At 48.6% G+C, this 27,847-nt stretch overlaps 12 protein-coding genes across 12 annotated transcripts; 7 read left to right on the forward strand and 5 right to left on the reverse strand.

Moving 5' to 3' along the window:
• Window positions 1-227: 227 nt before the first annotated feature.
• Window positions 228-2,465, reverse strand: V8C40DRAFT_19601 (uncharacterized protein). Its single transcript, XM_083211912.1, has 6 exons — window positions 2,382-2,465; window positions 2,073-2,329; window positions 1,270-1,998; window positions 900-1,205; window positions 523-830; window positions 228-465 (listed from the first exon to the last, which is right to left on the reverse strand). Exons 2-6 carry the CDS (start codon window positions 2,225-2,227, stop codon window positions 395-397), a joined length of 1,569 nt encoding a protein of 522 aa, XP_083079674.1. The 5' UTR covers window positions 2,228-2,329; window positions 2,382-2,465; the 3' UTR covers window positions 228-394.
• Window positions 2,466-3,589: 1,124 nt separating this feature from the next.
• V8C40DRAFT_260955 (GFA family protein) lies at window positions 3,590-4,182 on the forward strand (the record flags this gene model as incomplete). The annotated part of the gene is made up of 4 exons (XM_083219203.1): window positions 3,590-3,641; window positions 3,711-3,757; window positions 3,813-3,876; window positions 3,935-4,182. 4 exons carry the CDS (start codon window positions 3,590-3,592, stop codon window positions 4,180-4,182), a joined length of 411 nt encoding a protein of 136 aa, XP_083079675.1.
• A 1,086-nt stretch (window positions 4,183-5,268) lies between these two features.
• Window positions 5,269-6,454, forward strand: V8C40DRAFT_279573 (zinc-dependent alcohol dehydrogenase family protein; the record flags this gene model as incomplete). Its single annotated transcript, XM_083221252.1, has 2 exons — window positions 5,269-5,514; window positions 5,570-6,454. Exons 1-2 carry the CDS (start codon window positions 5,344-5,346, stop codon window positions 6,452-6,454), a joined length of 1,056 nt encoding a protein of 351 aa, XP_083079676.1. The 5' UTR covers window positions 5,269-5,343.
• A 777-nt stretch (window positions 6,455-7,231) lies between these two features.
• On the forward strand, window positions 7,232-8,957 carry V8C40DRAFT_272267 (uncharacterized protein; the record flags this gene model as incomplete). The annotated part of the gene is made up of 2 exons (XM_083220335.1): window positions 7,232-7,702; window positions 7,770-8,957. 2 exons carry the CDS (start codon window positions 7,232-7,234, stop codon window positions 8,955-8,957), a joined length of 1,659 nt encoding a protein of 552 aa, XP_083079677.1.
• Window positions 8,958-8,969: 12 nt separating this feature from the next.
• Window positions 8,970-10,785, reverse strand: V8C40DRAFT_231389 (putative mitochondrial cytochrome b2). The gene is made up of 3 exons (XM_083212914.1): window positions 10,585-10,785; window positions 9,347-10,531; window positions 8,970-9,287 (listed from the first exon to the last, which is right to left on the reverse strand). Exons 1-3 carry the CDS (start codon window positions 10,709-10,711, stop codon window positions 9,103-9,105), a joined length of 1,497 nt encoding a protein of 498 aa, XP_083079678.1. The 5' UTR covers window positions 10,712-10,785; the 3' UTR covers window positions 8,970-9,102.
• A 1,811-nt stretch (window positions 10,786-12,596) lies between these two features.
• On the forward strand, window positions 12,597-14,496 carry V8C40DRAFT_260959 (uncharacterized protein; the record flags this gene model as incomplete). Its single annotated transcript, XM_083219204.1, has 4 exons — window positions 12,597-12,641; window positions 12,763-12,898; window positions 12,952-13,060; window positions 13,122-14,496. The coding sequence occupies 4 exons, from the start codon at window positions 12,597-12,599 to the stop codon at window positions 14,494-14,496; spliced, it is 1,665 nt and encodes a 554-aa protein (XP_083079679.1).
• Window positions 14,497-15,040: 544 nt separating this feature from the next.
• On the reverse strand, window positions 15,041-15,878 carry V8C40DRAFT_19641 (uncharacterized protein). Its single transcript, XM_083211917.1, has 2 exons — window positions 15,613-15,878; window positions 15,041-15,550 (listed from the first exon to the last, which is right to left on the reverse strand). Exons 1-2 carry the CDS (start codon window positions 15,763-15,765, stop codon window positions 15,317-15,319), a joined length of 387 nt encoding a protein of 128 aa, XP_083079680.1. The 5' UTR covers window positions 15,766-15,878; the 3' UTR covers window positions 15,041-15,316.
• A 506-nt stretch (window positions 15,879-16,384) lies between these two features.
• V8C40DRAFT_231393 (AhpC/TSA antioxidant enzyme-domain-containing protein) lies at window positions 16,385-18,323 on the forward strand. Its single transcript, XM_083212915.1, has 2 exons — window positions 16,385-17,208; window positions 17,278-18,323. Exons 1-2 carry the CDS (start codon window positions 16,837-16,839, stop codon window positions 18,010-18,012), a joined length of 1,107 nt encoding a protein of 368 aa, XP_083079681.1. The 5' UTR covers window positions 16,385-16,836; the 3' UTR covers window positions 18,013-18,323.
• V8C40DRAFT_19657 (P-loop containing nucleoside triphosphate hydrolase protein) lies at window positions 18,153-19,539 on the reverse strand. The gene is made up of 3 exons (XM_083211920.1): window positions 19,133-19,539; window positions 18,967-18,996; window positions 18,153-18,897 (listed from the first exon to the last, which is right to left on the reverse strand). Exons 1-3 carry the CDS (start codon window positions 19,206-19,208, stop codon window positions 18,293-18,295), a joined length of 711 nt encoding a protein of 236 aa, XP_083079682.1. The 5' UTR covers window positions 19,209-19,539; the 3' UTR covers window positions 18,153-18,292.
• A 150-nt stretch (window positions 19,540-19,689) lies between these two features.
• On the forward strand, window positions 19,690-21,790 carry V8C40DRAFT_231398 (methionine aminopeptidase). Its single transcript, XM_083212916.1, has 4 exons — window positions 19,690-19,837; window positions 19,896-21,031; window positions 21,116-21,202; window positions 21,260-21,790. Exons 1-4 carry the CDS (start codon window positions 19,795-19,797, stop codon window positions 21,314-21,316), a joined length of 1,323 nt encoding a protein of 440 aa, XP_083079683.1. The 5' UTR covers window positions 19,690-19,794; the 3' UTR covers window positions 21,317-21,790.
• Window positions 21,791-22,202: 412 nt separating this feature from the next.
• On the forward strand, window positions 22,203-23,959 carry V8C40DRAFT_231401 (PRELI-like family-domain-containing protein). The gene has a single exon (XM_083212917.1). It carries the CDS (start codon window positions 22,749-22,751, stop codon window positions 23,310-23,312), a length of 564 nt encoding a protein of 187 aa, XP_083079684.1. The 5' UTR covers window positions 22,203-22,748; the 3' UTR covers window positions 23,313-23,959.
• Window positions 23,960-25,195: 1,236 nt separating this feature from the next.
• On the reverse strand, window positions 25,196-27,033 carry V8C40DRAFT_279577 (uncharacterized protein). Its single transcript, XM_083221253.1, has 3 exons — window positions 26,383-27,033; window positions 26,172-26,308; window positions 25,196-26,118 (listed from the first exon to the last, which is right to left on the reverse strand). Exons 1-3 carry the CDS (start codon window positions 26,861-26,863, stop codon window positions 25,228-25,230), a joined length of 1,509 nt encoding a protein of 502 aa, XP_083079685.1. The 5' UTR covers window positions 26,864-27,033; the 3' UTR covers window positions 25,196-25,227.
• Between the last annotated feature and the right edge of the window lie 814 nt (window positions 27,034-27,847).

Below are 27,847 nucleotides of genomic sequence, written 5' to 3' on the forward strand. Positions count from 1 at the left end.
CGTGTGAGAACATAATGAAAGGCGGGATTGCCCAAACGGAGACGGCAATGACGGGTATCATGATCCCCTAATCCCAGCACGAAAAACGAATACCAGTCTAGTATTCCATCCTATCCAGCTGCACCAGTCATCTGCGGAACTCCGCTCGTCTCTCTCCATTTTTTCTCATATTTGCCCGATATGCCTCCTTTGACAAGACAAATCAGATATTAATGAGTTGCACCCAAGTCTCCAAAATGGAATCCAACATGGCAAGGTCCGAGGATGGGACACAACAAAATGGCCCGGAACTGAGAAGAACGGCTACTTTGGCTTTGGGGCTAGGGCGGCGACCTCTAAGATGATTTAATCGCAAATTCGTTTCATTTACCTTATTAGAAGTCTGTATCCGAGCTCAAGAAGCGCTGCCTTGATTTGGCACATCACGTATTCTTTTCACCGAGTTGAGATGATTTAAGAAACGTTCTGCTTTGGCCATTAGAATATACATCCGCACAGCCATAGGGCGAGAAAACGGCCTACCTCCAAGTTTCCAACGATGTGAGAATTCTACCAAGGAATTCCTTAGGGTCCAAACATCCTCTCTCGATAAACCTTCCGCGCGAAGCTCGTCCAAGTGAGCGGCAGCGCCATATAGACAGCAGAGTCCAAGGAAGCACGGCCTACTGTTGTTGGACCAGCCGTGCGCCTGGACCCATTCGGCTTCGTCACGACATGTGTCCATGATCATGTTGTGTATGCTGTTGAATGTCAGGACTGCTCTGAGTACGGTGAAGTTGTCGATCGACATCCTATAATAATTTTGCTTGCGATACAGCATTATGAGAGCACTTGGTGTTGGTTAGCATAGGGCCCTTTGCAAGATAGAAGAGTACCAGCTACTGTCTAGTGTCACAAACCTAAGTGCCATAGCAACTGTTTCACAGAGAGGGAATTTGCCTCCTTCGGTGGTACGGATAAAGTCGGCAATTTCATTGCATACGGCGGTTTCGACAAATTCGTACTTTTCTGCGTCGGGTCCATTTACATTCTTTAGCATGTCGCCGAGGCGGAGAACGTGCTCTGCTCGTGCCAACAAGTTGCGGATAGCATCCCGGCTGTAAAGATCCGACTTCGATGCCTGAAAGATGCCCGAATTTGGCGGAATATGGTGCGCTTCTACCAAGTATGGCAGGCACATGTCGATGTTAGAGAGAACAATAGTCCTATAGAAAGAGTTAATATCACGTATCATGTCCCAGGCGAATATCGTCAGAAGTTATAGCCTACCTATCCAGTAGAATTATACCACTCCAGCAGAGATCCAATTCCAAGTGATCGTAGAGGCCATTGTCCGCTCCCATCCTGGGTTCTGCTGTCGCATAGCCGTCGATGCTGAGACGGCGAATAAGACCGATACATATCGTCAATGTCTCATACGCCTCTTTGGTCATACCATGGCCGCATGCATATGCCGTCAGGATAATACCACATTGTAGCAAAGTGCGCGCAAGGATATCTGGAGATGATTGTAGAATGACAAATAGCTGCCGTAGAGTGCGATATAAAAGGTTTTGTGTCGGCTGAGGTTGGGTTTCGCAAGGACTCTCGGTGAAGGTATGCATACAAAGAAGCAACAAGGCAAACGCATCATGGTTGCCTGTCTCATCCAGATTGAAACGTGCTGCTTCGTCGTAAACGGCTGCTCTGTCTAGAATAGGTAGCCAATAATGTGCCAGATCAAAGTATCTGATTACAACATCCGTTACGCTGATGCCGCTATGGTCAAAGATGTCTCTCACAACGTGATATAGCGTCGGCTGAGAATAGCTGCCTTGCATGTATGAGCCCTGCCTTGAACAAGCTGCCCAGAGTAAATCACGTTCGCCGTGAGGAGATAGATGGAAGCTGCAAGGCCGGGAACAAGGTATTAGCATATGACTTGTGCTGCTCGACACTGGCACAAGTCCGCCAACGGCGCCGTTGTCTTTGGTAGGATAAATGCATCGAATTGCCTTCCTAACAGCCATGATGTTAGTACTCGTATGATGCCTGTCGTCACAGACGCGGAGTCGAGGCTGGCAGATGCCTACGTGGAGCATCGAGAACATTGAGGGATGATTCTGTCGCAGCGCTGCTTTTGACGGCGGCAATTCAAGCATGCCCCTGGCGCAGAACCGGCCCCATTGGTAGCAACGTCTGCTTCGAGTTGACTGCTGCTCAAAGGCAGAGCCACATGCTCAGTCATATTGCCGCGGATGGAATGGATCTATACCCGGATCTGACGTAGTTTGAAGACGGGGATATAGTGCTTGACGGAGAGATTGAGGCCACCACTGAGAAGCCAACACTTCACTCTGTTAGTGGAATCGAAGAGAGAGCGAGGGATAGTGCATATATACAATCGGCCGACCCTTGTCAATTATCTATTTTAGTTGTCGCCGTGGATGTTGCGGGCCGAAGGGATGAGGCGAAAAAGGCTCTGTAGATGGATGATTAATATGTCCATCTCGGATAACGGAAAGCAGACCTCAAAGGCGGCGCCACAGTCTAGCGCAAGTTGTACTACAGTGCAGCGCGAACTGTAGCGCAAGGGCTCGGGTTGTTCCGCCAGCTGACCATCCGAAACTCCGAATTGCTTCAAGTGACATGACATTTTGATACGCCTCAGTAACTACAGCTCTCTTCCATCAGCGATGTCACCAAATGTGAAGGTGGAAACATGGATCAGATCATGATTGAATTGCTTCTAGATCTAGTAGGTAGGATATGTGCATTCGCTTTGTTATGGAACTGAATACATGTAAGTGAATAGTACTGCATGTACCACGGATAGCCTCAACTTAGCGGCCACTTGGTCTGGTCAGTTGAGCTACCTGATATTTGCATGTTTTGCAACTTCAATTCTCTCATATACATGCAGAAGCCACTCAATCTACCACTGTAATCATGCATGATCCTAGCTAAATGTATATGCTTATCAATATTGAATTAAAGCTTCATGACAACCGGCTACTTTGCTTTTTATTGTGGACGTATATACGGTAACTAGGTGGTACATGTTATTTTCTACTTCTAGGTTATCTTCGAAGTGGTAAATACATGTATTCCACTTGTCCGTATGGTACGCGTACATCTCTGCACTCATGCAATACGATTCGCCATCGCATGGATCTAATTGGGACTCAAACCTTGTGTCAAGCACAACTCCGCTGCTGCAACTCGGCTCCATCACGACTATACGACTAGATGCAAAACCCACCTCTGCATCGCTACTGCAACATTCGCAAATACTTGTGGACAAATATGATGCGAATCCCACCATATCTGAACTGCTTATAACGTGTAGATCCTCGGACTATCACGGACCAATGCGGACCAATGCGGATAATGCACACCGTCGCATGATGACTCGTGCCTGGCCCCGAATTTCCCCGTTTCCGGTTCCATGTTACGCCGTGTAACTACATTCCCATGCAACTGCTAGTCCCGGACGCATAGGTAGCCAGCGCTCTCGGAGATGGACGTACGAGTATATATATCGCTCGTCGAGCTGTATTAGAGCTTGAACCATAGTCGTTAATCATATATTCAAACTAATCAAAATAAGATGTCTCTTACAGGAAGTTGCTTGTGTAGAGAGGTGGCTTATGCCAGCAGCAGTAAGTTGCCTTAGACACAACAACACAATATATTGTTTGTCCTATCCTCTCATCCGCATCATTCGACAGGCCCAGGAACACTCACGGCTCTCTGCCACTGCTCAGATTGCCAGAAGGTAGGCAGGCACCAAAACAAAGTTCTGTACGAATATCATGATGAATATTTCCTAGGCGACTGGCTCAGCATACACCGCGAATGTTGTAGTCCCTGAAGCGTCCTTCCAGGTTACCAAAGGTGAACTCTTTTATTTATTGAGAATCATAAGATTAGTTCTAATTGCATGTGGTTTCAGGCGAGCCCAAGTTCTACGATACTATCGGTGACTCTGGAAAGAAGAACAGGCATTTCTTCTGCGCCAACTGCGGATCCCCCCTCTACAACATCTTGGATGTCATGCCAGGGGAAGTTATCATTAAGAGCGGCGGGTTGGATAATGGGGCAGCCGACCTGAAGAACGTGGGGGTTGAGTTTTTCTGTGAGCAGAGGTTGAGCTTTGTCCCACCAGCAGAGGGAGCCAAACAACTTCCTCGCTTTGGTTAGACAATGAACAACCAGCAGCTTACGGACATTTGTACAGTCATGTTGTTTAATAGAAAAATAGAAATAGAGCCTTCTTAGGGATCAATCCGGCATCCCTAAAGAGAGCAACCTTTTTGATAGAAAGTTGCAGTAGCCAAAGGCAAAGTTTACATCATGTTAGTTGAATCCGTCCGACGACTACACAATCAAAGCAGGCGGGAGTAGCCATATATTCAAATGCACACCACAATCTTCATCGGCGAGTTGAATTGGCTCGTAGTGGGGAGTTGGTTCCTTATCGTGGTTCAAGATGGCACGATGCAATGGGGGAGGTAATGTGAAGGACAGAAGCCATTGGTCCTTTTGGATAGTTAACTAAACAACTCAACAGGCGTAAACGGGCCAACAATGAGCCTTTTATTGGCTGACTTGGGCGAAACAGTTATAAATATGTTGCCATGACTCAGCGATCAGAAGCAACCAAGCAAACTTCACCCCAATACACTATCACCATGACAGTGCTCATGTAATCAAGGGCAGACTGTGTACGCAGCTTGAGGAGCAGGGGTCGGCCGACGCTATCTAGGCCTAGCTTCCGCTCCGCATCTATCATTTTGCCCGTGCGCTGACAGGGGTCGGCCGACGCTTGCGCATGGGGCGAGCCAATGAAGCTCTAACCTCAAGATTCAATAATCCAAAGAGTTATTGAAGATGTTCGATTCTTCAGTTTCTTGAAAACCAACAGGTAATTAAGCTTGAACTCGTTACAATTCATACTGGGTAAGCAGCCTCTTTTAGACAAGCCTGACACAAAAAGCTCCACCTCAATTCAACTGCCGATGACTAACACTGTTTGGACTGCTAGGCTGGGCGAACTTGAAGTTGCAAGATGCAGTCTAAATGTAGAAGAGGCAGTTAATTAATCTCCATTAATAATATAGAAAGCCTCTTTGTCATCCCAAAACCGTTCTTGAAGTAATTCTTCGAGAATTTCGACAATGGCGCAAATATCCACTCGGATTATGGTTCCAACACTTCTCGCCTCGTCTGCGGATATAAATACTACTCGACGACCGCCAACACATGTCGTTCCACCCCATCAACAATAACTCAAGATAATCCAAGCATACAAAGTCACCTTACTATTCTTTCTAACATCTCCATACATTATCATCTATTACAATGTCTCTCCCCACTACTTCACGAGCTTGGTCCGTCCGCGAGATCATCAACGACACTTTCGACGGCCTTGTTCTGGAAAACAATGTTCCTCTTCCCAAGCTCGGCGAGTATGATGTATTGATTCAGGTTGAAGCTGTCTCCCTCAACTACAGAGATCTGGCCATCCCAAGGGTAAGTAGACATACAAAACCTCCTAGCACCATCTACGAGCTAACTCCTTTACAAGGGACTCTACCCATTTCCCATGAAGACGCCTGTTGTTCCTGGCTCCGACAGTGCCGGTATTGTTCTTGCCGTTGGACCCAAGGTTACCAGAGTATCAAAGGGTGATCAAGTATGCACACTCTTCAACGAGCATCACCAGACGAGCCCGATTACTCCCGAGGCTGTTGGAAGTGGCCTCGGTGGTGCGGTTGATGGCACGCTGCGCAACTACGGCGTTTTTGGCGAGCATTGCCTTGTCAAGGCTCCATCCTCTCTCAACGCCGTTGAAGCTAGCACTCTGACATGCGCTTCCCTTACCGCATGGAACGCCCTGTACGGACTGCAGTCAAAGGCTATCAAGGCCGGCGATTGGGTTTTGACACAGGGTACTGGTGGCGTTAGTCTTGCAGCTATTCAGTTTGCCGTTGCTGCCGGCGCAACCGTCGTCTCTACAACCTCCACAAGTGACAAGGCCGACGCCTTGAAGAAGCTGGGAGCTTCCCACGTTATCAACTACAAGGAGACCCCCAACTGGGGCGAGGCTGCTCGTGCTTTGACTCCCGGAGGCTTGGGATTCGACCATATTCTCGAAATTGGCGGCGCCGCAAGCGTCGCACAGTCACTCAAGGCCATTAAGCTGGAGGGTGTCATCACCATCATTGGTTTCCTTACTTCGTCCGACAAACAGCCTCCTCTGATGGACGCTCTCAACCACCTCTGTATTGTCCGCGGCATCTTCGTCGGCTCTCGACAGCAGTTTGAGGAGATGAACCGAGCAATCGATTCTGCCAAGATCCGTCCTGTGGTCGACTCTAACCTCTTTTCTTTTGAGGACATCAAGAAGGCGTACCAGTACCAGTGGGAGGCCAAGCACTTTGGAAAAGTTGTTATTCAGATTGGAAACTAAAATAGCCATATAGAGTTATTTTTCAGTTTGAGTATGCAATATTTAGCAAAATAGCACTTTCGTTATGACGTATTCAAGGAGATGCCTGTTTAGCTAGTGGTGGTTGTTGTTGGTTGTGATGTCTTGTAGTCTTCCCTTGGCGGCCGTTTTGTGTAGCTGAAAGGCAGATAGCAAACACGACATAGGACAATAAAGACATAAATTTCTTATGGTATAATACTAAGCCGCTTTAACTACTTCTTACTCTCAGCTACATGCAGTGACAATATGACGCCAAGTCACTTCTTTGAGCGACTGCTGACAGCTTCTTTTCCATCGGATATCGGTAACCTAGTTGAACAAGGGTCGGCCGTCCCTAACTAATTTGTTTGACAGGCGGAGAGTATAATTCACTAAATTGGAGTACTTCGGAGTAGTCTGGAGTACCCCAAGCTTATAAATTCAAGAGCCGGCCTGGTCTATGCCTTGCAGACCCCTCTGCGGTAGCTTTGTAGTTCATGTATATTTCTAGGTTGGTTTACATCTACCTACGTTGTTTATTTGGTTGTGGGTCGATTGGAAACTATTTATACAAATACGGCAATCATTCCGAACAGCAGATCGTCTAGTCTCTGGGCATATGCGACTAGAAGGGCGTGGCATTTACGAGCCAGAATACTCACAATGGACACAAGTTACTATAAAGGCTCCGCTTTCTGTTGCCTATACGCTAGATTTAACTCATTACATTGATTTATGATTATAAAAGTCAAAAAGTCACAGGAAAAAGCCAATACGATGGACAAACAGCTGGTCACCCTCGAGGATGATGGGTACTTCAACCTCGGAAGCTATCATCGTCTTATTACGACCAAAAGCCCCATTGCTCAGCGGTGGTTTAATCGAGGACTCATCTGGGCCTATGGCTTCAACACCCAGGAGGCATCCAACTGCTTCGAGAAAGTCATCGCAGCAGACCCAGACTGTGCAATGGGATACTGGGGGCTGGCGTATACCCGCGGGCCGTATTACAACAAGGCGTGGCGTCTATTTGATCCCAAAGATCTCAAGATGGCTCTTGAAGCTACTTACAGAGCATCACGTCAAGCATTGAATCTCATAGGAAATGCCAGTCCAGTCGAGCAAGCTCTTATCCACGCCATTGTCGCTCGATATCCCCAATCAACGCCGACCGACGACTACTCGGTGTGGAATCGTGCGTATGCTGATGCAATGGAGACTTCGTACAAGCAGTTCAGTGACGATTTGGTTCCTGTATACCGACGCTCTCATGAATCTTACTCCCTGGGCTATGTGGGATCCATACAGCGGCAAGCCGGGTCCCAATGCTCGTACACTGGATGCTTGTGCAGCTGTCTCGCGGGCATTGACTCAAAAGGGCGCCGACGAACATCCTGGACTGCTTCATTTACATATCCATCTAATGGAAATGTCACGTACACCCGAAGTTGCCGTTCATTCGGCCGACTTGTTGCGTGGCCTCGTGCCAGACAGTGGCCATCTAAACCACATGCCATCGCACATCGACGTTCTGATTGGAGATTACCGAAGTGCCGTTGCTGCCAATACTGCTGCTGTTAAAGCAGATGCGAAATTTGTGGAAAAGCTTGGTGGCATGAATATGTATACCTTCTATCGGGCTCACGATTACCACTCCCTGATATACGCGGCTATGATGTGTGGGCAATCGCGAGTTGCTCTTGACAATTGCACTCACTTGGAAGAAGCGATACCCGAGAAGCTGCTCATAGTTGAGTCTCCGCCTATGGCAGATTGGTTGGAAGCCTTTTGTGCTGTTCGGCCTCACGTCTTGATCAGATTCGGCAGGTGGGACGATATCATCAACCTCACACTACCGACAAATCAGTCTCTTTACTGCGTTACCACCGCCACGATTCATTATGCAAAGGGTGTCGCTTATGCCGCCACAGGGAACGTGACTGAAGCTCTGAAACAACAAGCGCTATTCATCGAAGCTCTATCCAGAGTACCATCCTCACGAATGGATTACCCAAACAAGTGTGTTGACATTCTGAAAGTCGCCGTCGCAATGCTGGCGGGAGAGATTGAGTACCGCCGGGGCAACTATGAAGTAGCCTTTCAGCATTTGCGTCGATCGATTCATCTAGATGACAGACTTCTCTATAGCGAGCCATGGGGCTGGATGCAACCTGCCCGTCACGCCTATGCGGCGCTGCTACTGGAACAAGGCCCCGTGGAGGAGGCCGCTACAGCTTATGCAGAAGATCTCGGCCTCGATGAGTCTTTACCACGTGGCCACCAGCACCCAAATAATATCTGGGCTTTGCGTGGTTATCACGAGTGCTTGACGTTGCTGGGGCGAACGGCAGAGGCTAAGTTGCTCGAGCTTCCGTTGAAGCTTGCGACATGTTTAGCTGATATTCCTGTTCAGTCTTCATGTTTTTGCAGAACCAATACTCAAAAGGTTCCTGTAAAAAACGAAAAGTCATGTTACATGAGCGGTAGCTGTCAATTAAAGTAGATCTTGAGAGTGCTGTGAAAAGGAAGAACTACTAGGCAAAAAAGCTTCTCTATTAGAATTGTCACCTCTATGGACTCGAATTCTATCCCCGCTAGGCTTCGTGTGATTTATTCGCTGTACAAATCATCATATTATCACTCTAAAATTACAACTTAGACCGCAGTGAGCTCAGCCTTCCATTTGACTTGTTCACCTTGCGCGCATAAGGATGCTTGAGTCCAGGCACCATCAAGTCCAAGGTGCTGGTATTCACAAAGTCTGGATGCGCATCTCTCATCAAATCCGTCATACCACATAGGCGCATAGCAGTTTCAATTTCGTCTTTGAGAACTACAAGAATTATCAGTACCATGGCAAACTCATGCCGAGAGAGGATTGGTAAAACTTACTCCATGCTACACGCTCTACTCCTTCTTGACCGTAGCCCAAGGAGTAGAGGAACGGCCTGCCGAGACCGACGGCAGATGCACCCAAACAAATAGCCTTGACAATATCCGAGCCTCGTCGGAATCCGCCGTCAATCAAGACCTCAAGCTGGCTGAATATCTCTGGACAATTCTTCTGCAACTCCAGTAAGACAAGGATTGTCGGGGGCGCAGTGTCAACTGCACGACCACCATGGTTACTTATCACGATGCCTTGAACTCCCATTTTCGCAGCCATAATGGCGTCAGCTGCGGTTTGGACGCCCTTGACGACAATTGGCAACTCAGTGATGCTTCGCAGCCATTTCAAATCGTCCCAGCTAAATGTCGGGTCGATAAACGACGAGACTTGACGTGCCATGCCAGCGCCTTTATTGTCGCCAATTAAAATTTCGGGAGTTAGACCAATTCCAGCTATTTGCAACTGCTCCTTTGACTTTACACGTTCGTCATCTTCTCGCTTAGGAATTACGGGGACGTCGACAGTGACAAGAATAGCCTTCACTTTGCCAGTAGCCTCAATTGTGCGGACAATGGTTTCAGATTTTGATCGATCTTTGTTGACGTACAGCTGGAAGAATGCCTGTTGCTTTGTCTCCTGGAGAATCTCCAGGTGGGTGTATGATGATGGCGTCGCGAAGCAATGCACAATGCCAGCCTCACCAGCCCCTCGAGCCAAAGTCAGCTCACCCTCAGCACCGCCGGCTCGCGCAGCTCCAGTAGGCGAGATGAAGACGGGTATTTCAAGGTCGCATCCAAAAAGGGTTGTCCGTGCCGTCACACTGCCTACATCGCGCATAACTTTAGGGCGCAGCCAGATCTGTCGAAGCATGGAGCTGTTGGCGTCTCTTGTAATGTTGTCATTAGAGGCTCCTTTGATGTATGCCCATGATTTGTCCGACAGCGTTGCATGTGCCGCCTTTTCGAAATCATCCATGTTGAAAATCTCATCAAGAGCTGGTTTCTCTCGCGTTGTAGCCGAGGCAGGCTGCTTTATCGCCTGATTGGCGGCTTTCCAGTCTTCTGTTATCGTCGATGTGTCCAAGGATCCAACATGGCCTTTTGCTCCCAGAGTCTCCCTGATTAATGAAGGCGAATGTACTCTGCTATACTCCTCAGTAGCGTCCATCCCCGAATATTTGTGTATAACTAACAGCACATGAGTAACATGACGGATAATTGCTCTGTGAGATTGAACTTACTCTCTGGCCCGCCAGGATGTTCCGGGGCAAATTCAGACATGTCGTACACCTCGCCATCCACGACGATCCACGTATCGTCTCGCTTGTTGTGCTGGGAAACTTCTTGTGCTGAGACCTTTCTTGTCATGGCGCCTTTTTCCGTAAATCAGATGAGTATTGTCAAATATTTTTGTACAAAGATGAGCGGCTCAATGCCGAAGGTGTGCAAGTAAATGAAGACGTGTGTTGCTCTACCCTCCCCGCATTCACCATTTATACTCGAGGCAAAGGTGCTAGGGTGGGGTGGATCACCGGTATCACGTTAATACTCCGTCCATGGAATGAACCAATCCGATAAGTAACATTTAATCATGGGCTGCAGTAGATAGACGAATTGCTGGCTACCATGCTCATGCCGACATCGCATCTAACGCCTCGGAAAAGGATCAGCGAGACTTGAATTGATTTGTCGAATTGGCGGGAAATAATAGGGAATAGCGTGTCGCTGGAGATGCGATCAAGCTGTATCTGACATAATTTGTGATTGCTATATTTTACACATGATTGTATAAATCAAGCATTGGTTCGGTTTATCCCGGAATTTGTCTATTCGACATTCCATTTCAAGCTAATAGATAGCAGAAGATTATCTGCGTTACATGAGAAGGTTATATAGAGATTGGCTACAAATACGCAAATCATTCAACAATTCCTCATTTTGTACAAAACCTCGGTCTAAAGCCGACCGACTCTTGCCGCTAATACCCCAATTTATTACAGCTGCACCGGGTGGATTCGTTCTAGTCGGTGAGGCTAGTTTGGAGAAAGCTGGGGAAGTGCCATTGGGACGCAAAGCCGTATTATGTTGGCTGCTATTGGTAGTTTCCGACGGATGAATCCCTATAGCCGGCGGATGACGGGCAAACGTGAGCCCTCACGTATCAAGAAAACTATATCAAAATCAAGTAGGAAAGAATAAATCTGGTTACGATACTACTCTTTGTGGTATATGATACACTCGAGCGCCTCTGTCAACTGTCTGCGCAGCTTTGGGCTTCGGCAACACTGATTAAATAGAGGTGAACAAATATACAAAAGTTCGTCTGAACACCACTCTCACACGACTGACAAACAGACACGTTCACTCAACATACTGCTATGATATACTATTTAAAATCCAATTTAATGTGATATTCTTCTACGTGAGGTAAAAATAGAGAAATACTTCAGCTGTCCTGCGAAAAGAGAGGTGGTAATATCGCGTCTCTCTCCAACTGCAGAAGCCGATTGCCGTACAATTTCGATAATATTTGCACCCTAAACTTGCCATTTCTTGCAAAAAGTAAAATGGAGGAAGATAATAGTCTGCCTACGGCCTTCTCTCCCCTTAGGGATATGGGGATTTGACAACGGATAGGTGCATTAAAACACTGCACAAGTTGCTGGAGTAATGCAAACAACGACCAAGCAACAACTGATTCCAATTCCATATAATTTATATGACCTGGTACGGTGCTTGTTTATCGTATTCGCTGAGGTCTTGATCGGCAGAGAGCCAAATCTCTTCAGCCAACACAAAGCAGCTGTGCAAGCGAGAATCTCCTTTCCGGGCAGGATCCTCAATACAAGGCAGAGAAACAACAATGTTCGTCTCTGTAGATACGAAAAACTCAGGTGCGTTATCGGTTGCCAAAGCAATGAGTATCTGCGGCTGATAAGAAGCGCTGCAGCTGCTGCTCTCAAGAGCTTTGGCACCTGCTCAGCACTGGATAGGGGGCAGGTGCCCCTGTGTGCCTGAGGTACTGAATCTCATCCGATCTCTTGCCTGATAAAAAGAAAACAGAAATCTCAAGCCCTTCCTCCTTCTCTTCTCTCCTTCCATCCCCCTTCACACATTTTTCACACTCTTCCTCGCGCACCCTCTTGCACACTTTCTTAATACAACACCCATAGCCCTATTCCTCAACTCTGAGGTCATCTCCATCAGCAGCCGTCAGCCTCATTCCCAAAAGCTAATGGGCTCCATCGTCACGATGCATGGTCCAGATCCCGAGGAGGTCGTCAAGCAAGCCCTCATGGTAAGATGAACCTGATCAGCCTTCGACACCTTCCTGACTGTCTCGTCACTTTTCTTCACTCGGTGAACGTGATGCTTTGATGAATGAAGAAGAATAGATGTAGCTAACCTTTCCAACTCAGGCCGAGCTCGGAAGAGGCAGGCAAGATGAGCTTCCATTGAGCAATGTGTCGAAGCGACCAAGCTACCAGCCCATGCGCTCTGGAACGAGCCATATCCCGCAAGCTCGAAAGGATAACCTCGAGAGCAAATGGGGAAGTAAGTGAACGAAGCCTGATTTTAATCTGATCTCCTAACTAACATGTGCATAGAAAAAATTGTCGATGAAGAAAGCCAACAAATGGAAGGGCTAGAGCTTGGCAATAGCCGCCCTTGGGCTCAGATCACAAATCAGTACATGGCACGCCATGCAGTTGAGTCGTAAGTCAAGATACCTTGCATAGAGATTCCATGTTTCATCTGTGCTCACATCTTCTGCTAGTGCACCACCAAGGCTTGCAATGCCAGCACCCCAAATACGGCCCTTTGCCATTCCCAAGGCTCCCTCGTCTACTAGATCTTCAAGAGGGATGAGTAATGTTCTCGCGCAGGCATCGACTCATGCCTCTCATCAAAATGCGCCGCGCAATGGACTCCGAGTCAGTTCAGGCTCTAGCAGCCAAAGCCAGAATGCCGTCTCTGCGGGTAGAAATGTCGGCAATCCCAGGCCGACATCATCTGCTCCGCAACAGACCGTGGAACACATACTGTCTCAAGGCGAATGCATGCTTATTGACGACAGCGATGGCTCATCCGTTTCTACAAAATTCGTAGCAAAGGTCTCTATGCAGCGAAACGAGGGACTGCTTATGCTTATGCCATCTGGCCAACCCCAATCAGTTTACAACGTCCTCAGCCTCGGTGTTCCGGTCATTCAAGGACCTTATTGTATCATTTATGGCGCAAGGAATGAGCGCCTGCACAAGGTGAAGCTCCGAACTGTCGCTGCTGCAGAAAGTTTTCAGTATTTACTGAAAACCCTCCAACAATCTGCTCGGCAGTTTTGTGAGCCGAGACCTGCGTCTCCCAAACTCGCCCCCATTGTCGCTGCGTCAAAGGAAGAAGCAGCTAATCCTCTCCCAACTCCCTCGAAAGCAGCTCCGAAAGCCGTTTCGAAAGCACCAGAAGATGTTCCAGAGACGGCTGGTGGCGATAAAAGAGCCACTCTACAAACGCCACAATCAACCGAAGCACCATTGCACCAAGATTCCGAAAGAAGCCTTCTTAACTTGGAGGATGAAGCTCAAGCGCAGCCATCACTGACAATAGAGGCCGCTGCTGACCACATGCAGCGCATTGTTCACCAAATATTATCAGAGATTACTGCAACTGGAGTCAATGTCCCTGAAAAGGGTGTTGCGGAAATCGAATCGACAGCGATCGCCAATTGGATGGCCCAGGGATTCATGGAATCCGAGGCTGAATCTGACGAATTGAAAGAGGAGCTTGTTGATCTTCTCCGACTGCTCGTCCGCATCAAAAGAAAGGTACAGTATAGGCATGGCATCAGCGTTGGAAACAACGACGTCTCTATCTCGAGCGAAACACTGCAAGATCTCCAAGAAATTGCCGAGAAGCCAAGCAAGCGCATCAAATACACCACTGCGGATATCAAGGAACTGGAGACGCATGCCGTGTCTCGCCAAGATAAGATCAAGGCTTCAGGACTCCAGGAAATCCAAAAGAGGTCGCCTAAGTCGGCTGAAGTTGAATCCAAAAGGAGCTCACCTATTCCAGATGACTCTAGAACGGGTTCGCCTCTTGCAGATGAGCCGAAGAAGAAGATTGACCTGGGCATGGCCAAACATAGAGCTTAGGTAACCTCTAGTTCTGGTCCACAGACCCCAGTTCGCCCTTCTAATTCTGGCTTGAAGGAACCAAGCATACCCTCGCAATCTACCTCGAGAGCTGAACTCCCAAGTTCCACAGCGAAGGTAACAACTGATGTCTCAAGCCCTGCCCCAAAGGCGCCAACCGAACCGTTGAACTCTGCCTCCAAGGCATCAAGGGGAGCCACGAAATCTGACTTGAAAGCTCCAGGTGGACTTGCGACGTCTCGATGGGCCACTCCAGGCGGTATGTCATGCCAGAGAGTAGCAGAGATGGATAAGATTACTGATCCTGCTTTCATAGCCTGTTCAGCCCCGACCACGACGACTGTGTGTGTGGCTGTGAAGAAAGAAGCAACAACTCCTCTTAAGCCTACAGCACCTATCTTCATCAGCCAAAAGCCTAAGCCTAGCCCAAAAGGCTTGAGCTCTTCCCGATGGGCGATGAGCGACAAGGTTGTCGCAAACAAGGGTGCCTTTGCTAGTTTCTGAGGGCCGGTGTCTGCAAAGACGTGATGGATTGGGGAAAGCTTTTTGAGGTATTATTGAGGGATTGGTAATCGTGGCTAATAGTGAGATTTTTTGGTGTGTGTGTGATGAATATTGAAAGGATCAAAATGGATTGCCCATCTATTTGGACCAAGGCTTAGGCACATCTCTAGGATGGTTGATAGAGATCCATTGAATGTAATGAATAGGCCCGACAAATGGGCTGTGTAGGACGATACGAGATTAATTGCATGTGTGGCCAAAAATCACAGGCGTGAAGGGGGTGTTGCTGAGTGGCTGTGTTGATAAAAGGGTTGGTTTAATCGTTTTGCTTCATTTTTTGCCTACATCTTGACTGATACATGGAGAGCAGCTCTCTCGACTCCTCATCCAAGCCACCTTTGTCGCCTTCCAGATCGAGGACCTTTGATACGAGATCGACGACCTGCTGATAGCGGCGGAAGAAGTAGAGCTCTTCTGCGGCATGGATGACTTCCTGGACATGCTGCTTGTTGGCATCAGGCCCCAATGGGAGGGAAAGTGTTTGGTAAATCTAGATAATGGCACCGGTTAATCCATGTTTTTTATCCAAGAAGCGTCTTGTGAGTGCCTTACATTGCCATTCTCCACCTTGGCATGATATGTGTTTTTCACTGCCTTGAAGTCATCCTCTGACTGGCCGGTACGCTTAGACTTTTTCTCCGCCTTGTCATCTTCTGAGTCGGAGATTTGGATGTTGAAGAGGTCGTTTTCGTCTGCGTCGGACATGGTGGGCTAAACGGTGAAGATGGCGATGTCGACGAGGTGGATGCAAAGATGAGAGCCAAGAATGATGAAACTTGTGATGGATGGATCCACCTTTGCGGCAAACCACTTTACGGATATAAGCTGGCGCTGTCACTGCGTTTGACTTGCAGATTTAGGATTGATAATACAGTGATTGACGGAATTTGAAACGACGAAACGAGCACAGCCGCGGTGGAGAGTCTGGGGCTTAGGACGTCGCTTGGGATCTGGGGTTTGGATTAGAGTATTTTGGGTACAGTAGCCTCTGTGATATTGAAGAATGGATGCATGTGAGATTCAAGAGAGCTGCATGGGTCCAGTCCCAGCCACAGAGGCGTTACTAATACTGGATGCTCCGTGCTGTAACGGTACAACTCAGGCACAGAAAGGGCACAGGTACAGGTACAGGTACGCAGGTTGGACTTTGTCATCCACGCATCCGGGCGCAGATTCACCGAACCAAGCGCTACCATTGGATGCTTCCGCAGGCCGCTGGTCCCAGAACCTGAGGAGCCCCGGAGCCGATTGGCGCCCACTGAAAAGTCCCCTTTGAGGCTTTGTGCTTGGTACCGACCGCCGCACCCCAATCAATCCGAACGCCGGCAACTCTAAGAAATGGAACCATCCATTGATATCGTCCAGCAGGTTGGCACTTCCAATGGCAGCAAGGCGATTCGTGTCATCAGCACCAGCGCTCATGTCACCGCACCGCATGGGGACCCTGAAAAAAAGCATTGGTCCGCCGTGGCGCAGCGCAAGAAGAGGACGACGACCGGACGGAGTAACTTGGTTCCCAGGCCCGGGACGACAGTTTCCAAGGTTCAGGTTGCGTTAGCGTCAGATGGAGCTCCAGGCGCCCCTGGCTTTGAAGTCCGATTGCATCGGGGACGTGATGGATATATCATCATAGCTGGCTGCACCCGTCTTTGTTTCTCTCTCTGATTCATCTTGCTTTGTGTGTGGCATTTATTGCTCTTTAGCTACAGCTACTTATATCACCAACTCTTCTCCTTCCTCTACATCCCACCACAGCAACAGCTTTCGTCTGTCGAAATGGCTGACCCAACTGGTCCCCCGCCACACTCGTTTACGGGCATCCTCAAGGACATCGAGCACCAAAATCCGCCCAGAGAAAGCGACGATGTTTCTCAAGGACACGAAGAACACCATGCACTGTCGGAAAAGGCGTCGTCTCATAGACGGTCCAAGCCGGCTTCCATCGACATCGACAAGACCCAGCCGCAGGACTTTGATGGCGAGCTGTCGACGAACAACGAGCTGCCATCTGCCAATGTCCAGAAGATGATTGAGGACTACATCGTTCTGGACCGCCATGGCAAGTCGAGGACGTTCAAAAGCCTGTATATGGGTAACAACAAGGCCAGACGAGTGCTCGTCATCTTTATCCGGCACTTTTTCTGCGGCGTATGTCTTTCTGTTTCTTACTGCTACTCTAGCTCTACTTGGGACAGCATAGCTAACACCTAGCTCTAGAACTGCCAGGAATACCTCCGCACCTTGTCCGAGCACATAACCCCAGATTCTCTTCTGCGACTCCCCATCAGCACCTTCATCACCGTCGTCGGATGCGGCGACCCCGCCCTGATCGACATGTATGCCAAAGAGACGGGCTGCCAGTTCCCCATATACACGGACCCGACTCGATCGCTATTCGATGCCCTGGGCATGGTTAAGACGCTCAACATGGGAGATAAACCAGCATATGCAAAGAAGAGCACATCAAGGGGGATCTTCGACAGCATCGTCCAGGGGCTGAAACAAGTGCCCAAGGGCCTGGCGCTGAAATCTGGTGACCATCGGCAGGTGGGCGGCGAGTTTCTCTACGAGCCGTTCCAGGTTTCGACGCCGGTTACGACGCCGCACGAGGAGCAGCATCCCCAGTTTGGAACGTTTGAGAGGCCGGCAAACGGAAACGGAAATGGCAAGGCCAGAGAAGAGGAGGAACGGGCTGAAGAGAAGAAGATTACGTGGTGCCACAGGATGAAGACTACGAGGGACCATGCGGAGATTCCCGAGCTGATGGAGGTGCTGGGACTGGATAGCCAGGCGCATGTGCCAGACCCCAAGGACGAAAAGAGGTGGGTAGAAGCTACGCGGCAGAGAAAGGGCACGGGTGCCACCATGGTCCCTGAGATGAAGAGGCTCAGCCAAGCGGCTCGTGAAAGTGCTGAGCACTCTCATGAACCTGTTGCGGCTGAGAACAACTAATTGTTAGCAGTTGGTTGGAGAGCGTTTTGGATATTTGCCTCTTTGCACGCTTTTCGTTACTCGGAATCACTTCTTTTTGGGTATTTTCTTTTCTTTGCTGATTGCATGGACATCAATATTCCCCTTTCTCTTTGCGACTATTCAGTCTTTTCTTTTCCCTTTTCTTTTTGAAGCGAGCTGCTACATATTCGCTTGGCGTGCATGTTATTTTAACCTGGTTGCTACTTGTCTTCTTAAAAAAAAGTCTGGTTTTTGATCTATGTATATAAATTTCCATATTCTATTCATGGACCCAGCTTCCATCTTCTCTACTCTGAACCAACTCGTGAACCTGCAACCTGCAGTCTATAATCTCCCTCCCATTTACCAAATCATTCTCCATTGCCCTCTTATCGCCTTCTTCCACAGTCTTCACAATGCCCGCTCGTACATGCCTCTCCCTCAGCCTCTTCCTCGCCACCTCAAAGTCCACCTCGACGAACCACAGCTCATCGAACAAAGCCCCTGCATCACGCCACACGTCCTTATCCAACGTCAGGTACAGCCCTTCCAAGACAACAATTCGATGAGTTGGCAGTACTGCAATGTCGTTCTCCTTGGGATCCTTCACAGCGTGATCAAATGACGGCGCAAATATCGTTACAGTAGGCGAAATGGGTTCTCTTAAAGACTGTACGAGGGCGAGATACTTGGGGGCGTCGAAAGTGAATGGGGCGCCGCGACGGGCGTGGGCGGTGACTGGGTCGGGCATGGCGGAGAGGGCGGCGCGGGTGAGGTGGAAGCCGTCCATGGGGACGAAGGCCGCTGGTGGAGGAGACGAGGGGTCATTTTTGAGGGAGAGGGCGTTGATTTTGTCTGTGATGATGTGGGCGAGTGTTGTTTTGCCTGGGGAGTTTTGTTAGTAGGGAGGTGAGGGTGAGAGTGAGAGGTTTGATGGGAGTTTGGGATACGTGCCTGAGCCTGGGATGCCGCCTATTCCTATTACTGCATTGAAGAAGCGTTAGTGTAATTGAAGATTCTGGCTTCTGAAATTCTACAAGAACAGCGTGAAAGGCTTCTGTATCGGTGGCCGTGATGCCTTATAAGAAGAGGACGGTATGTGGATGTGTGGGTGGCTTACACAGGCGTTTGTCTTGAGGTGTTTCCTGGAACTTCTTCCAGACCTTGTCCAGCAACTTCTGCACTTGAGGCTCCATGTTATCTCCCGGAACTCATCTATCTGGAGTTGTGAAATATCGGAAGCTTTTCACGGCTTCCGCTTGAAGTTGAAAGCTCTTCGTTTGATGCCTGATCGACCGCTGAATGAGATCCGGTGTCGCCCCGCTGATTGAAGCAAACCCCACGTCTCTCCACTGAAATTCCGCATGTACAAATTAATTGTTAGACGAATCATGGATGGAATTTGTATTTTTGACGAAATGAGTTATTCCCGCTTATATAGATGTAGAGAAATGACACTCGTATTTTGATAAATAGGCGAATTTGCATGTATTTTGAACGCTGCGATACCGAGAGTATGCCATTGCGGATATATACGGCTCTTTTACATTGCTAAGCTTTCAGACGTGCGACAAGTAAAGCATTGATGTCATCCACCCCTTGTCAAAAATTTATGACATAAAAGGTTGGTCACTCTCCCATACAAAAAGGCGGTATGAGTGACTGTCGATTAGTGTACACAATTTTGTCAGCACCCATGGCGGGGTTTAGTCGCTGCAGAACCCTCTGCCAAAATTTGATCGCTTGGAAACCTCGCACACGACACAACGCAAGTTGGCCAAGATGGCAGCCCAAATCCCCACTGAAGCTCTCAAGGAGCTGAAAGGTGAGAACCTACATACTAAAGCAATCTCGGTATATGCTGACCGTGTGCAAAACTCCAGTGGCCGAAGGAACCCAGCCGGCTGGCCAAGCTGGGAACTCGGCCAACGGCCATGCCGAAGACGCTCACGACGGAGAAGACTCCGAAGATGAGGCAGAAGAACCCTCCACCACCGGAGCTGCCAAGAAGAAGAAGAAGAGAAAGCCCAAGAAGAAGAAGAAGGCTCCCACCAGCCAGACCGAGCCTCCGCGGGTAATGGTCAGCCAACTGTTCCCTAACAAGACGTTTCCCAAGGGCGAGGAGGTCGAGTACGTGAACGACAACGCCTACCGAACCACCAACGAGGAGAAGCGCCACCTCGACAATCTCAACAGCGAGTTTTTGGCCGACTACCGAGAGGCTGCTGAGGTGCACCGTCAAGTGCGACAGTATGCGCAAAAGGTCATCAAGCCCGGCCAGACCCTGACCGAGATTGCCGAGACCATTGAGGATAGTGTGCGTGCTCTTACGGGCCACGCGGGCCTGGAGGAGGGAGATGCCCACATCGCCGGTATGGGCTTTCCTTGCGGCCTCAGCTTGAACCACTGTGCCGCTCACTACACTCCCAATGCGGGCAACAAGATGGTGCTGCAGCAGAATGATGTCATGAAGGTGGACTTTGGCGTTCACGTCAACGGAAAGATTGTCGACTCTGCATTCACCATGGCTTTCGAGCCCAAGTACGACCCCCTGCTCGCAGCAGTCAGGGCCGCTACCAACGCCGGTGTGCGCGAAGCAGGCATTGATGCTCGCGTGGGCGAAATTGGTGGTGTCATTCAGGAGGTCATGGAGAGCTACGAGGTCGAGATTGACGGCACGACGTACCCTGTCAAGAGTATCCGCAACCTGACGGGGCACACCATCCTGCCGTACAGCATTCACGGCACAAAGGCCGTCCCCATTGTTAAGAGTAACGATCAGACCAAGATGGAGGAGGGCGACGTGTTTGCCATTGAGACATTTGGCAGCACGGGCAACGGATACGTGCGTGACGACGGCGAGGTGTCGCACTACGCAAAGGTTGGCGATGTGCAGCACGTCGACCTCCGCCTCAGCTCGGCCAAGGCGCTCCTGAATGTGATTAACAAAAACTTTGGAACGCTGCCCTTCTGCCGACGATACCTCGACCGCCTTGGCCAGGAGAAGTACCTATTGGGTGTAAGTGATGGTGCCCCTTATTGAGGAGTATTTTTATGTCCGGCTGAGAATCTTTGATGCTGACGTTTGTTTGCTCGCTTATAGCTCAACAGCCTGGTGCAAAACGATATTGTCGAGGCGTACCCGCCCTTGTGTGATAAGAAGGGCTCGTACACCGCTCAGTATGAGCACGTAAGTTGTCCTTGTTCTGACGTTGGATCATGCAGGAGACTAACACGCTGTCTGCAGACTATACTTATCCGACCCACCGTGAAGGAGGTCATCAGCCGCGGAGAAGACTACTAGAGTCAAGATGGATTCTGGAATACGACATTCTTGATAGTCAGCCGAGGGAGACAAGAGATAAGTCACGGTAGTAGTGGTCGTAGTAGTAGCGGCATTACTAAACGTGTTACTGTTGCTGTTGCTATTGTTGCTGCTACCTGTTGAAGGACCTCAGATAAGGTACCTACCTACCTCGTACTAAGCTACCTACGGATATAGTACAGTAGAGACATAAGAAAAAAGAAACAAAGAATAAGTCAAAGATACTGCTACATGACTGAGTGCTATGATTATTCAGCTTCAATACTGCTCTTGGTACTCAATGGCGGTTGTCGGTTGATATCTGCGGGGTGCAATTGAAGAACCCGAGGATGCGGCTGAGTAGGGCAAGGCCATGCTTCTCCGCATCAGATCGAAGCGGCCTTCCCCGGGATCGTGGGATGCCCATAAGGCTTAAACAAAGGAAAATCCATGGATAATCAATCGAACACCAAGAATCCAAAAAGTTGGCATGTTTCCATAATTCTGACCCAATGAGCGGCTCTCGATGACGATCGTCGCCGGCGTCGCCACCGCCTTGTTGCGGTACTGCCGTTTGCTCGCCACAAGAATTTCTCTGCCAAGTTCTGCCTTTATCGAGCCGAGAGCGTAGAACCGCAGGACCGACCGCCATCACCGGACCGTAGCTGCCCTCTTTGTTGCCCCTCCCATGCATACCGTATTTTTGCTTTGTTCTTGCCCTTTCTTGCCGATTCCCGCACCGCCGAAGTCCAATCAGATCCACTTCCGTCTTCCACCGTCCCGAGGATTTCTCGCTCGGCTGCAGCGGGCCTAACCTGATGCGTGCTGGATGCTCCCTCTTGCGGAATAGCCTCCTCGATAGCCAAGATGACTAAGTCCGTGGAAGAGGGAGAAGCCTCAATGCGAAGAAAAAAAGACTTTTTCCGGCGAGGTCGCTTGCTCCGATGCCGAAGCTCCTCTTCTAAGCCCGTTCACATGCGAAGCTGCTCCTGAGGAAAAAACCCGCACGAACCCTCACGGCTGACTAGATTTTTTTTTTTCTCTTAACCCCGGCCTCCATATAATTGCGAATTCCCGCCCCCGGATCGTTTCGTTTCTTGATCATTTGCAAGAGTCATACTGTACAACGAAGATCCTGATCCCTTTTTTTCTTTTAATAGACGGCAGCGTTCTTTCATTTACTCCACTGGACCACACTCGATCGGACATCGCTGAGACGAGTCACAGCGTCAGGCACGCACGCGGTTGATCACTGCCCTAGCCTAGATAACATTGACGACATTGATTGGTTTTATCTTTGCCATCCGCGACCCGCCACCTGCATCGGAGCTTTTTCTTGATATAAACCAACAAACACCCTTTTCCCTCCTTTTCCTTCCCCCTTCGCTCATTTGCTTCCCCCATACATACACCGACACACGAAAACGAAGCAATGAAGGTCTTTTCAAACCAAGTCACCTACGACTACTCTTGGGACGAAGTGTCAACGGCCAACTGGCGCAAGTACGGCCCATGGAACAACAAGTCTGAGCACGTCATCGCCGTCGACACGCTCTCGCGACGAGTCGACCCCGAGACCGGCGTCCTGCGCACCGAGCGCCTCATCACATGCAAGCAGGCCGCCCCCGACTGGATCAAGTCGCTGCTGGGCGGCAACATGGAGGAGAGCTTCGTCTACGAGGCCAGCTACGTCGACCCGCAGAGCAAGACGGTCACAATGGTCAGCCAGAACCTGACGTGGAGCAACCTGGTCCGCGTGCAAGAGGAGGTCGTCTACAAGCCCCTGAGCGACCACCAGACGCAGTTCATCCAGAGCGCCCGCATCACCGCCCTGTGCGGCGGCTGGCAGCGCATCAAGAACGGCATCGAGGACTCGCTGTGCACGCGCTTCAAGGAGAACGCCGTCAAGGGCCGCGAGGGCTTTGAGCGGGTTCTCGAGATGAGCCGCATCGTCTTTGCTGAAGAGAAGGAGAGGCTGCAGCAGCAGCTCATGTAAATTGCATGAGCTTCATCCTGCTCCAAAATGCCTCCAACATGACAAACCCAAACAAACAACAAAACAACAACCCATCTCCACTATAACGACCAAACTTGTGTTTTTATCATCCTCTCTCCTTTGTTTGGGAAAGACACGGCGGCGGCATACATTTCTCTTTTTCTATCTGCTTTGTTTTTATGGCGCGGCGTCAAGGTTACACACAAAAATTGGGAAGAGGCACGAACAAAGAAATGAGAAGAGAGGGGGCCATCACGGCGAGAAAGAAAAAGAAGACGAGGAAGAAAAAGGATGGCCAGGGTTAATTCGGCTTTTATTTCGTTTGTGTTTTCTCATATATCCTCTACACTATCCTTGCTTTTTGGAGTGGAGGAGATACCAAGATTTTTTTTTTCTGCTTTAGACAAAAATGGGGGAACGACTACATCATTTGTTTTCTGAGAACGGAAACAAGAAGGGATGTCCGCGCAGCATTAACTGTTTTTACGCTCATGAAATCAGCGTGCGGGCGATGATAGATTTTTGTTTTTTATTGTTTTTGTCTTCTTATAGAGACTAGAACATGTATATTTAGAAGGGGCGGCTTAAGGGCTGCAAATCTCCTTTTTTTTGTTAGACGGCAATTCAACACTAGATGCCATGGCAAAGATACTACTTCTACTTTTTGAATTGTGATTGTGATTGTGATTGTATGTAATTTGGGCATTGTGTTTAGATGGAGTGACGCCGTTTCTATACTGTACTTGGATGTAGATTGTTGATTCTTGTGAGTTGATATCTCGGGAGACGAGATGGGAGGAAACTCCTGGTCGGGAATGTGGCCGAGCCACGCCACCACTACCTTTCATGCGGTATACTTCACAGCATTTTCAACCTCCCTCGAGGCTTCGAAGATCTCTAGCCTGTCTATAGGTTCACGTGTGAACTGTCACGTGCATAAAAACTAATGCACTTTTTTTTCACAGCATTTTTAACCTCACCCGAGGCCTTGTAAGGCTCCCCCCCTAGGTTGTATTTGGTAGTTCACACCGACGTGTATATGTGTACAAGGTGGACGTGACTGACGGTCTGCGGCTCGCGTCCTGCACCACGGTCCTCTTTCACAGCAATTTTACGCTCTCTAAGAGCCTTAGGTGTGTTCACCTAGCCTACTTGGGATGGAGATGTCTGTTTGCAATTCCATGGCGGTATATACGAAGCACCTACCTACGAGGTAGGTACTCCAGAGACACAAGATATGAAGAAAGCTACCTAGCCCCGTGGTATGAGTTTTAACCCTTTCGCGGGTCCAAACTGATGAAAAACAAAACCAAACCAGCCAATGATCATGAGAAGGAAGCCAAACCAGCCAGTAATCGTGTCTTTCACAGCATTTTTAGGCCCCCCCGAGACTGTTTTCAGCCTATTCATAGCTTCGTGGCGGCGGCAGTTACTTGTGCGGGACAAGACGGACAAGACCAATAAGACCATAGCACATCCAGAATCCTTGCAAATGCGCAGCAGCGGTGACCAACTCGCATATTTCACAGCAACTTTAACCCTCCTCCAGACCACACCGCGGGGTAAGGAATAGGTAGGCAATTGCAGGCACTTTTCCATGGCAAATAGACAGGGATGAGACTGCATATAGATTCCAAAAAAGATGGAGGAAGAAAAGTATATACAATACTAATAGAGAGACAACGGTGGTTAATTTCCAATCTAACACGACCTTATAAATTAAAACTTGTTCAAGTGTCTTCTACTACGGCTACTCTGACTAGATCACTACCTTCTTATTACCCAAGTAGTATTTACTATTTTACTACTATCTCTAGTATCTTCTACTATCGCTATTTTCTTCTAGTGCCTGCTACTATAGCTATATTACTCTAGTATCTGTTCATGTCTCTACATTGCTCTAGTATCTGCTACTCTAGTCTGCACACGGCATTTTTAATCTCGCCATGACCTGCTGATCCGGAATAGTTCCCTGTTCCAAAGAAGGCCCTTCAAAATCGTCACCAGGCTGTCCATCTTCGTCCGTCTCCATCTCGACGTCAGTTTCAATCTCGACATCAGTTTCAATCTTGACATCAGTTTCAATCTCGACATCAGCTTCAGTCTTGACATCAGTTTCAATCTCGATCCCACCCTCAACCTCTTCTCTCCACCGCAACACCTCAGGATAGTTGTTCTCTTCCGAAAAAGAGGAACAAGTCTCGTCCTCGCTATAGTAATCCATGTATTTCTCATCATCCGACTCCTCCCAGGGTTCTCCAACAGCAGCGCCACATATTGCAGCAACACGACGGAGATCCCATGACATCTTGAGGAGCTGGAAATTAGGTCTATGAGCCAGGTTATCTGACTCTAAGGTAAAAGTTTGGCCTGTATCAAGCATCAAACCGCTTCTTCGATGAGCAATTTTGTATCCCCAAGATTTACCTTGATTAATGCCACTTTGCGTCGTGAAAGTGGCGAAATTCGCTTCGGCAGAGTCGAGCTTGTAATTGCCCTCCCTGAGCCAGTGAAATTGAACTACAACGCCGTTTGCTGTCTCTCCTATGGGTTTGAGCGCCATTTTGCAGTCATCGAACCAGGTATGAAGTTGACCATTCATGGAGATTAGGTTTTGAGGAGATTCCATAACGTTACGGTCCCTGATCAACGGAACAAGTTGCGTCCCTGTATCTGCGTCCCAAAACATCTCGAGCATATCCGTTATCATAGTCGTATTTTCTGTTCCGTCGAATGGTAAAATATAAGCTTGGTGTGGGTCGGTCATACCGGTGAAACAGCATCTATTGTTGTCTCGCCGCTTGCACTGATGATTGTTAGTAAGATTAGATGTCAACAATCGGCGGTCTGGACACTCACAAGCTTCACTGCCTCGGACATTCGCGTATGATTTGGTGATGGAGTAGTCGGCGCTGGTTGAAGAATGATCGGTTGACTATTTGCCATTAATGGTGCCGCCGCCGACGCTCCTTTTTGAGAGCCTCCTTTATTAACAACTAAAGAGCATAGGTTTAGTAAATAATCCTTGACGAAGTTTACTATTGGCCAAGATTTCGACAAGGAGACATACATGCTTGGATGCCGTTTACACTCGTGATTTGCCATTGAGAAAGCATCTCATCGACTTCAGTCTGGTTTTTGCGACCATAGTAGCTATCCTCCAACGCAGCAAGTTTCGACTGTAAAACATGCACCGGGGCCACCATGAGGACTGCAAATAGCGCTGCATTAATCCCGCCGCGTGCCGACCAGCACGCAACACGTGTGATTCGGTAAAAAATGCCGCGCCGGATCTCGAAATCAGTCACATAATCATCAACGGGCTGTGTGTCGAGTCTGTCGCATACTAGATCATGGATGTTGTAAGGTGCTTTCTTGGCTAGGTCGATGAGACGTCCGAGTTCTAAGAGGTAGTGCAGCCTCTGCAGCTCCTGTACTTGGTCCTCGTTAAGACTCGTCAACTTACGAAGCTTCCAAAGCTTCTCCAATTGGGTCTTGTCGAGATTTGACATTAGCTCAAGTATGTTATCCTCGGGTGGCGGGGAATCCATGATGGCTTTTTATACTCGGGATTTTAGTCGATAGGTTAAAGATCGAAAAAGAATGGTAGAAGACTGAGGCGTAGATTCGCCCGGGGGAGAAGTAGTTTATATAGGCGGAATAGAAGAAATAAAAAAGCCTTGCGAAGTTGAACCTTTGCAAGTGGCGTCTCGTGATTGAAAGCTTAGGGTTTGGTCAAAGTCAACGGGAGATGTGGCTTGCTTGTTGTGACTAGAAGATGCAGGCTACCTTGGTGATAGCGCCAGATACCAGAGGGATGTAGCTATAACAGCAGATACTGGAGGAAAATAGAGATATTAAGAGATACTAGAGAAATATAGAAATAGGGATAGATACCATCTACGAAGGTAGAGGAATATAGAGACAAGAACTTATGAGAAGAAAGTAGCGATAGTGCCAGAGAGTGGCTACCTGTAGCATATTAGAATGTCAATATTATCACAAAGATGATAAATGGCCTACAAACAAAAGCAAAACGACTGGGATTTATTGTCAATAAAACGGTATATTTCAGATACCATCCCGCCACCCCGGTGACTTCATAGAGTTCCAGCGTCAACAGGATGCAGAGGTAATGTCTTTTATAGTATGTACCGCTATTGAAGTACCTATAAGTCTATATGAACAGATGTGAGTCTATGTGTAGCTTATATAAATATGCAGTTGGTAGAATGACGCATGAATGGATTGCCTCGTAAGGACTCGCTTTTCCCAGGAGCTTTGAGTTCTGTAGTTTCTACGTTCAGTGGTAGTGATGATGGAATTGACTATTATTAGCGTCCTCTCTGCACGGAGTATACGAGTCTTGTCATGGCGTTTTGAGATAATGCACCTCATGTTTCTTGTCCAATCAGTAAAAGACGATCTATTTTCATAAGTGTCTAACCCCGTGACCAAACCACTCTGTATTTTACGAGTTTTCACAGCATTTTTAACCTCACCCGAGGGCTTCATCACACGCCCCGCTTCCCTCC

The sequence above is a fragment of the Trichoderma camerunense genome (genome assembly GCF_050948025.1).
Source record: "Trichoderma camerunense strain CBS 138272 chromosome Unknown V8C40scaffold_1, whole genome shotgun sequence".
Taxonomy (NCBI): Eukaryota; Fungi; Ascomycota; class Sordariomycetes; order Hypocreales; family Hypocreaceae; genus Trichoderma; species Trichoderma camerunense.

Bases quoted from the DNA above. Each gene is read 5' to 3' on its own strand.
- V8C40DRAFT_19601 (XM_083211912.1), bottom strand. From the start codon at position 2,227: ATGACTGAGCATGTGGCTCTGCCTTTGAGCAGCAGTCAACTCGAAGCA. The intron at 1,206-1,269 runs GTAGGCTATAAC...CTCTTTCTATAG, and splicing joins GGTATAATTCTACTGGATAG to GACTATTGTTCTCTCTAACA. The intron at 831-899 runs GTTTGTGACACT...ACCAACACCAAG, and splicing joins ACAGTTGCTATGGCACTTAG to TGCTCTCATAATGCTGTATC.
- V8C40DRAFT_231389 (XM_083212914.1), bottom strand. From the start codon at position 10,711: ATGACAAGAAAGGTCTCAGCACAAGAAGTTTCCCAGCACAACAAGCGA. The intron at 10,532-10,584 runs GTAAGTTCAATC...ATGTGCTGTTAG, and splicing joins ACATCCTGGCGGGCCAGAGA to TTATACACAAATATTCGGGG. The intron at 9,288-9,346 runs GTAAGTTTTACC...TAATTCTTGTAG, and splicing joins AGTAGAGCGTGTAGCATGGA to TTCTCAAAGACGAAATTGAA.
- V8C40DRAFT_19641 (XM_083211917.1), bottom strand. From the start codon at position 15,765: ATGTCCGACGCAGACGAAAACGACCTCTTCAACATCCAAATCTCCGAC. The intron at 15,551-15,612 runs GTAAGGCACTCA...GCCATTATCTAG, and splicing joins CCAAGGTGGAGAATGGCAAT to ATTTACCAAACACTTTCCCT.
- V8C40DRAFT_231393 (XM_083212915.1), top strand. From the start codon at position 16,837: ATGGCTGACCCAACTGGTCCCCCGCCACACTCGTTTACGGGCATCCTC. The intron at 17,209-17,277 runs GTATGTCTTTCT...ACCTAGCTCTAG, and splicing joins TCCGGCACTTTTTCTGCGGC to AACTGCCAGGAATACCTCCG.
- V8C40DRAFT_19657 (XM_083211920.1), bottom strand. From the start codon at position 19,208: ATGGAGCCTCAAGTGCAGAAGTTGCTGGACAAGGTCTGGAAGAAGTTC. The intron at 18,997-19,132 runs GTAAGCCACCCA...TCTTCAATGCAG, and splicing joins ACCTCAAGACAAACGCCTGT to TAATAGGAATAGGCGGCATC. The intron at 18,898-18,966 runs GCACGTATCCCA...AAAACTCCCCAG, and splicing joins AGGCGGCATCCCAGGCTCAG to GCAAAACAACACTCGCCCAC.
- V8C40DRAFT_231398 (XM_083212916.1), top strand. From the start codon at position 19,795: ATGGCAGCCCAAATCCCCACTGAAGCTCTCAAGGAGCTGAAAG. The intron at 21,032-21,115 runs GTAAGTGATGGT...GCTCGCTTATAG, and splicing joins AGGAGAAGTACCTATTGGGT to CTCAACAGCCTGGTGCAAAA. The intron at 21,203-21,259 runs GTAAGTTGTCCT...CGCTGTCTGCAG, and splicing joins ACACCGCTCAGTATGAGCAC to ACTATACTTATCCGACCCAC.
- V8C40DRAFT_231401 (XM_083212917.1), top strand. From the start codon at position 22,749: ATGAAGGTCTTTTCAAACCAAGTCACCTACGACTACTCTTGGGACGAA.
- V8C40DRAFT_279577 (XM_083221253.1), bottom strand. From the start codon at position 26,863: ATGGATTCCCCGCCACCCGAGGATAACATACTTGAGCTAATGTCAAAT. The intron at 26,309-26,382 runs GTATGTCTCCTT...TATGCTCTTTAG, and splicing joins TGTAAACGGCATCCAAGCAT to TTGTTAATAAAGGAGGCTCT. The intron at 26,119-26,171 runs GTGAGTGTCCAG...AACAATCATCAG, and splicing joins TGTCCGAGGCAGTGAAGCTT to TGCAAGCGGCGAGACAACAA.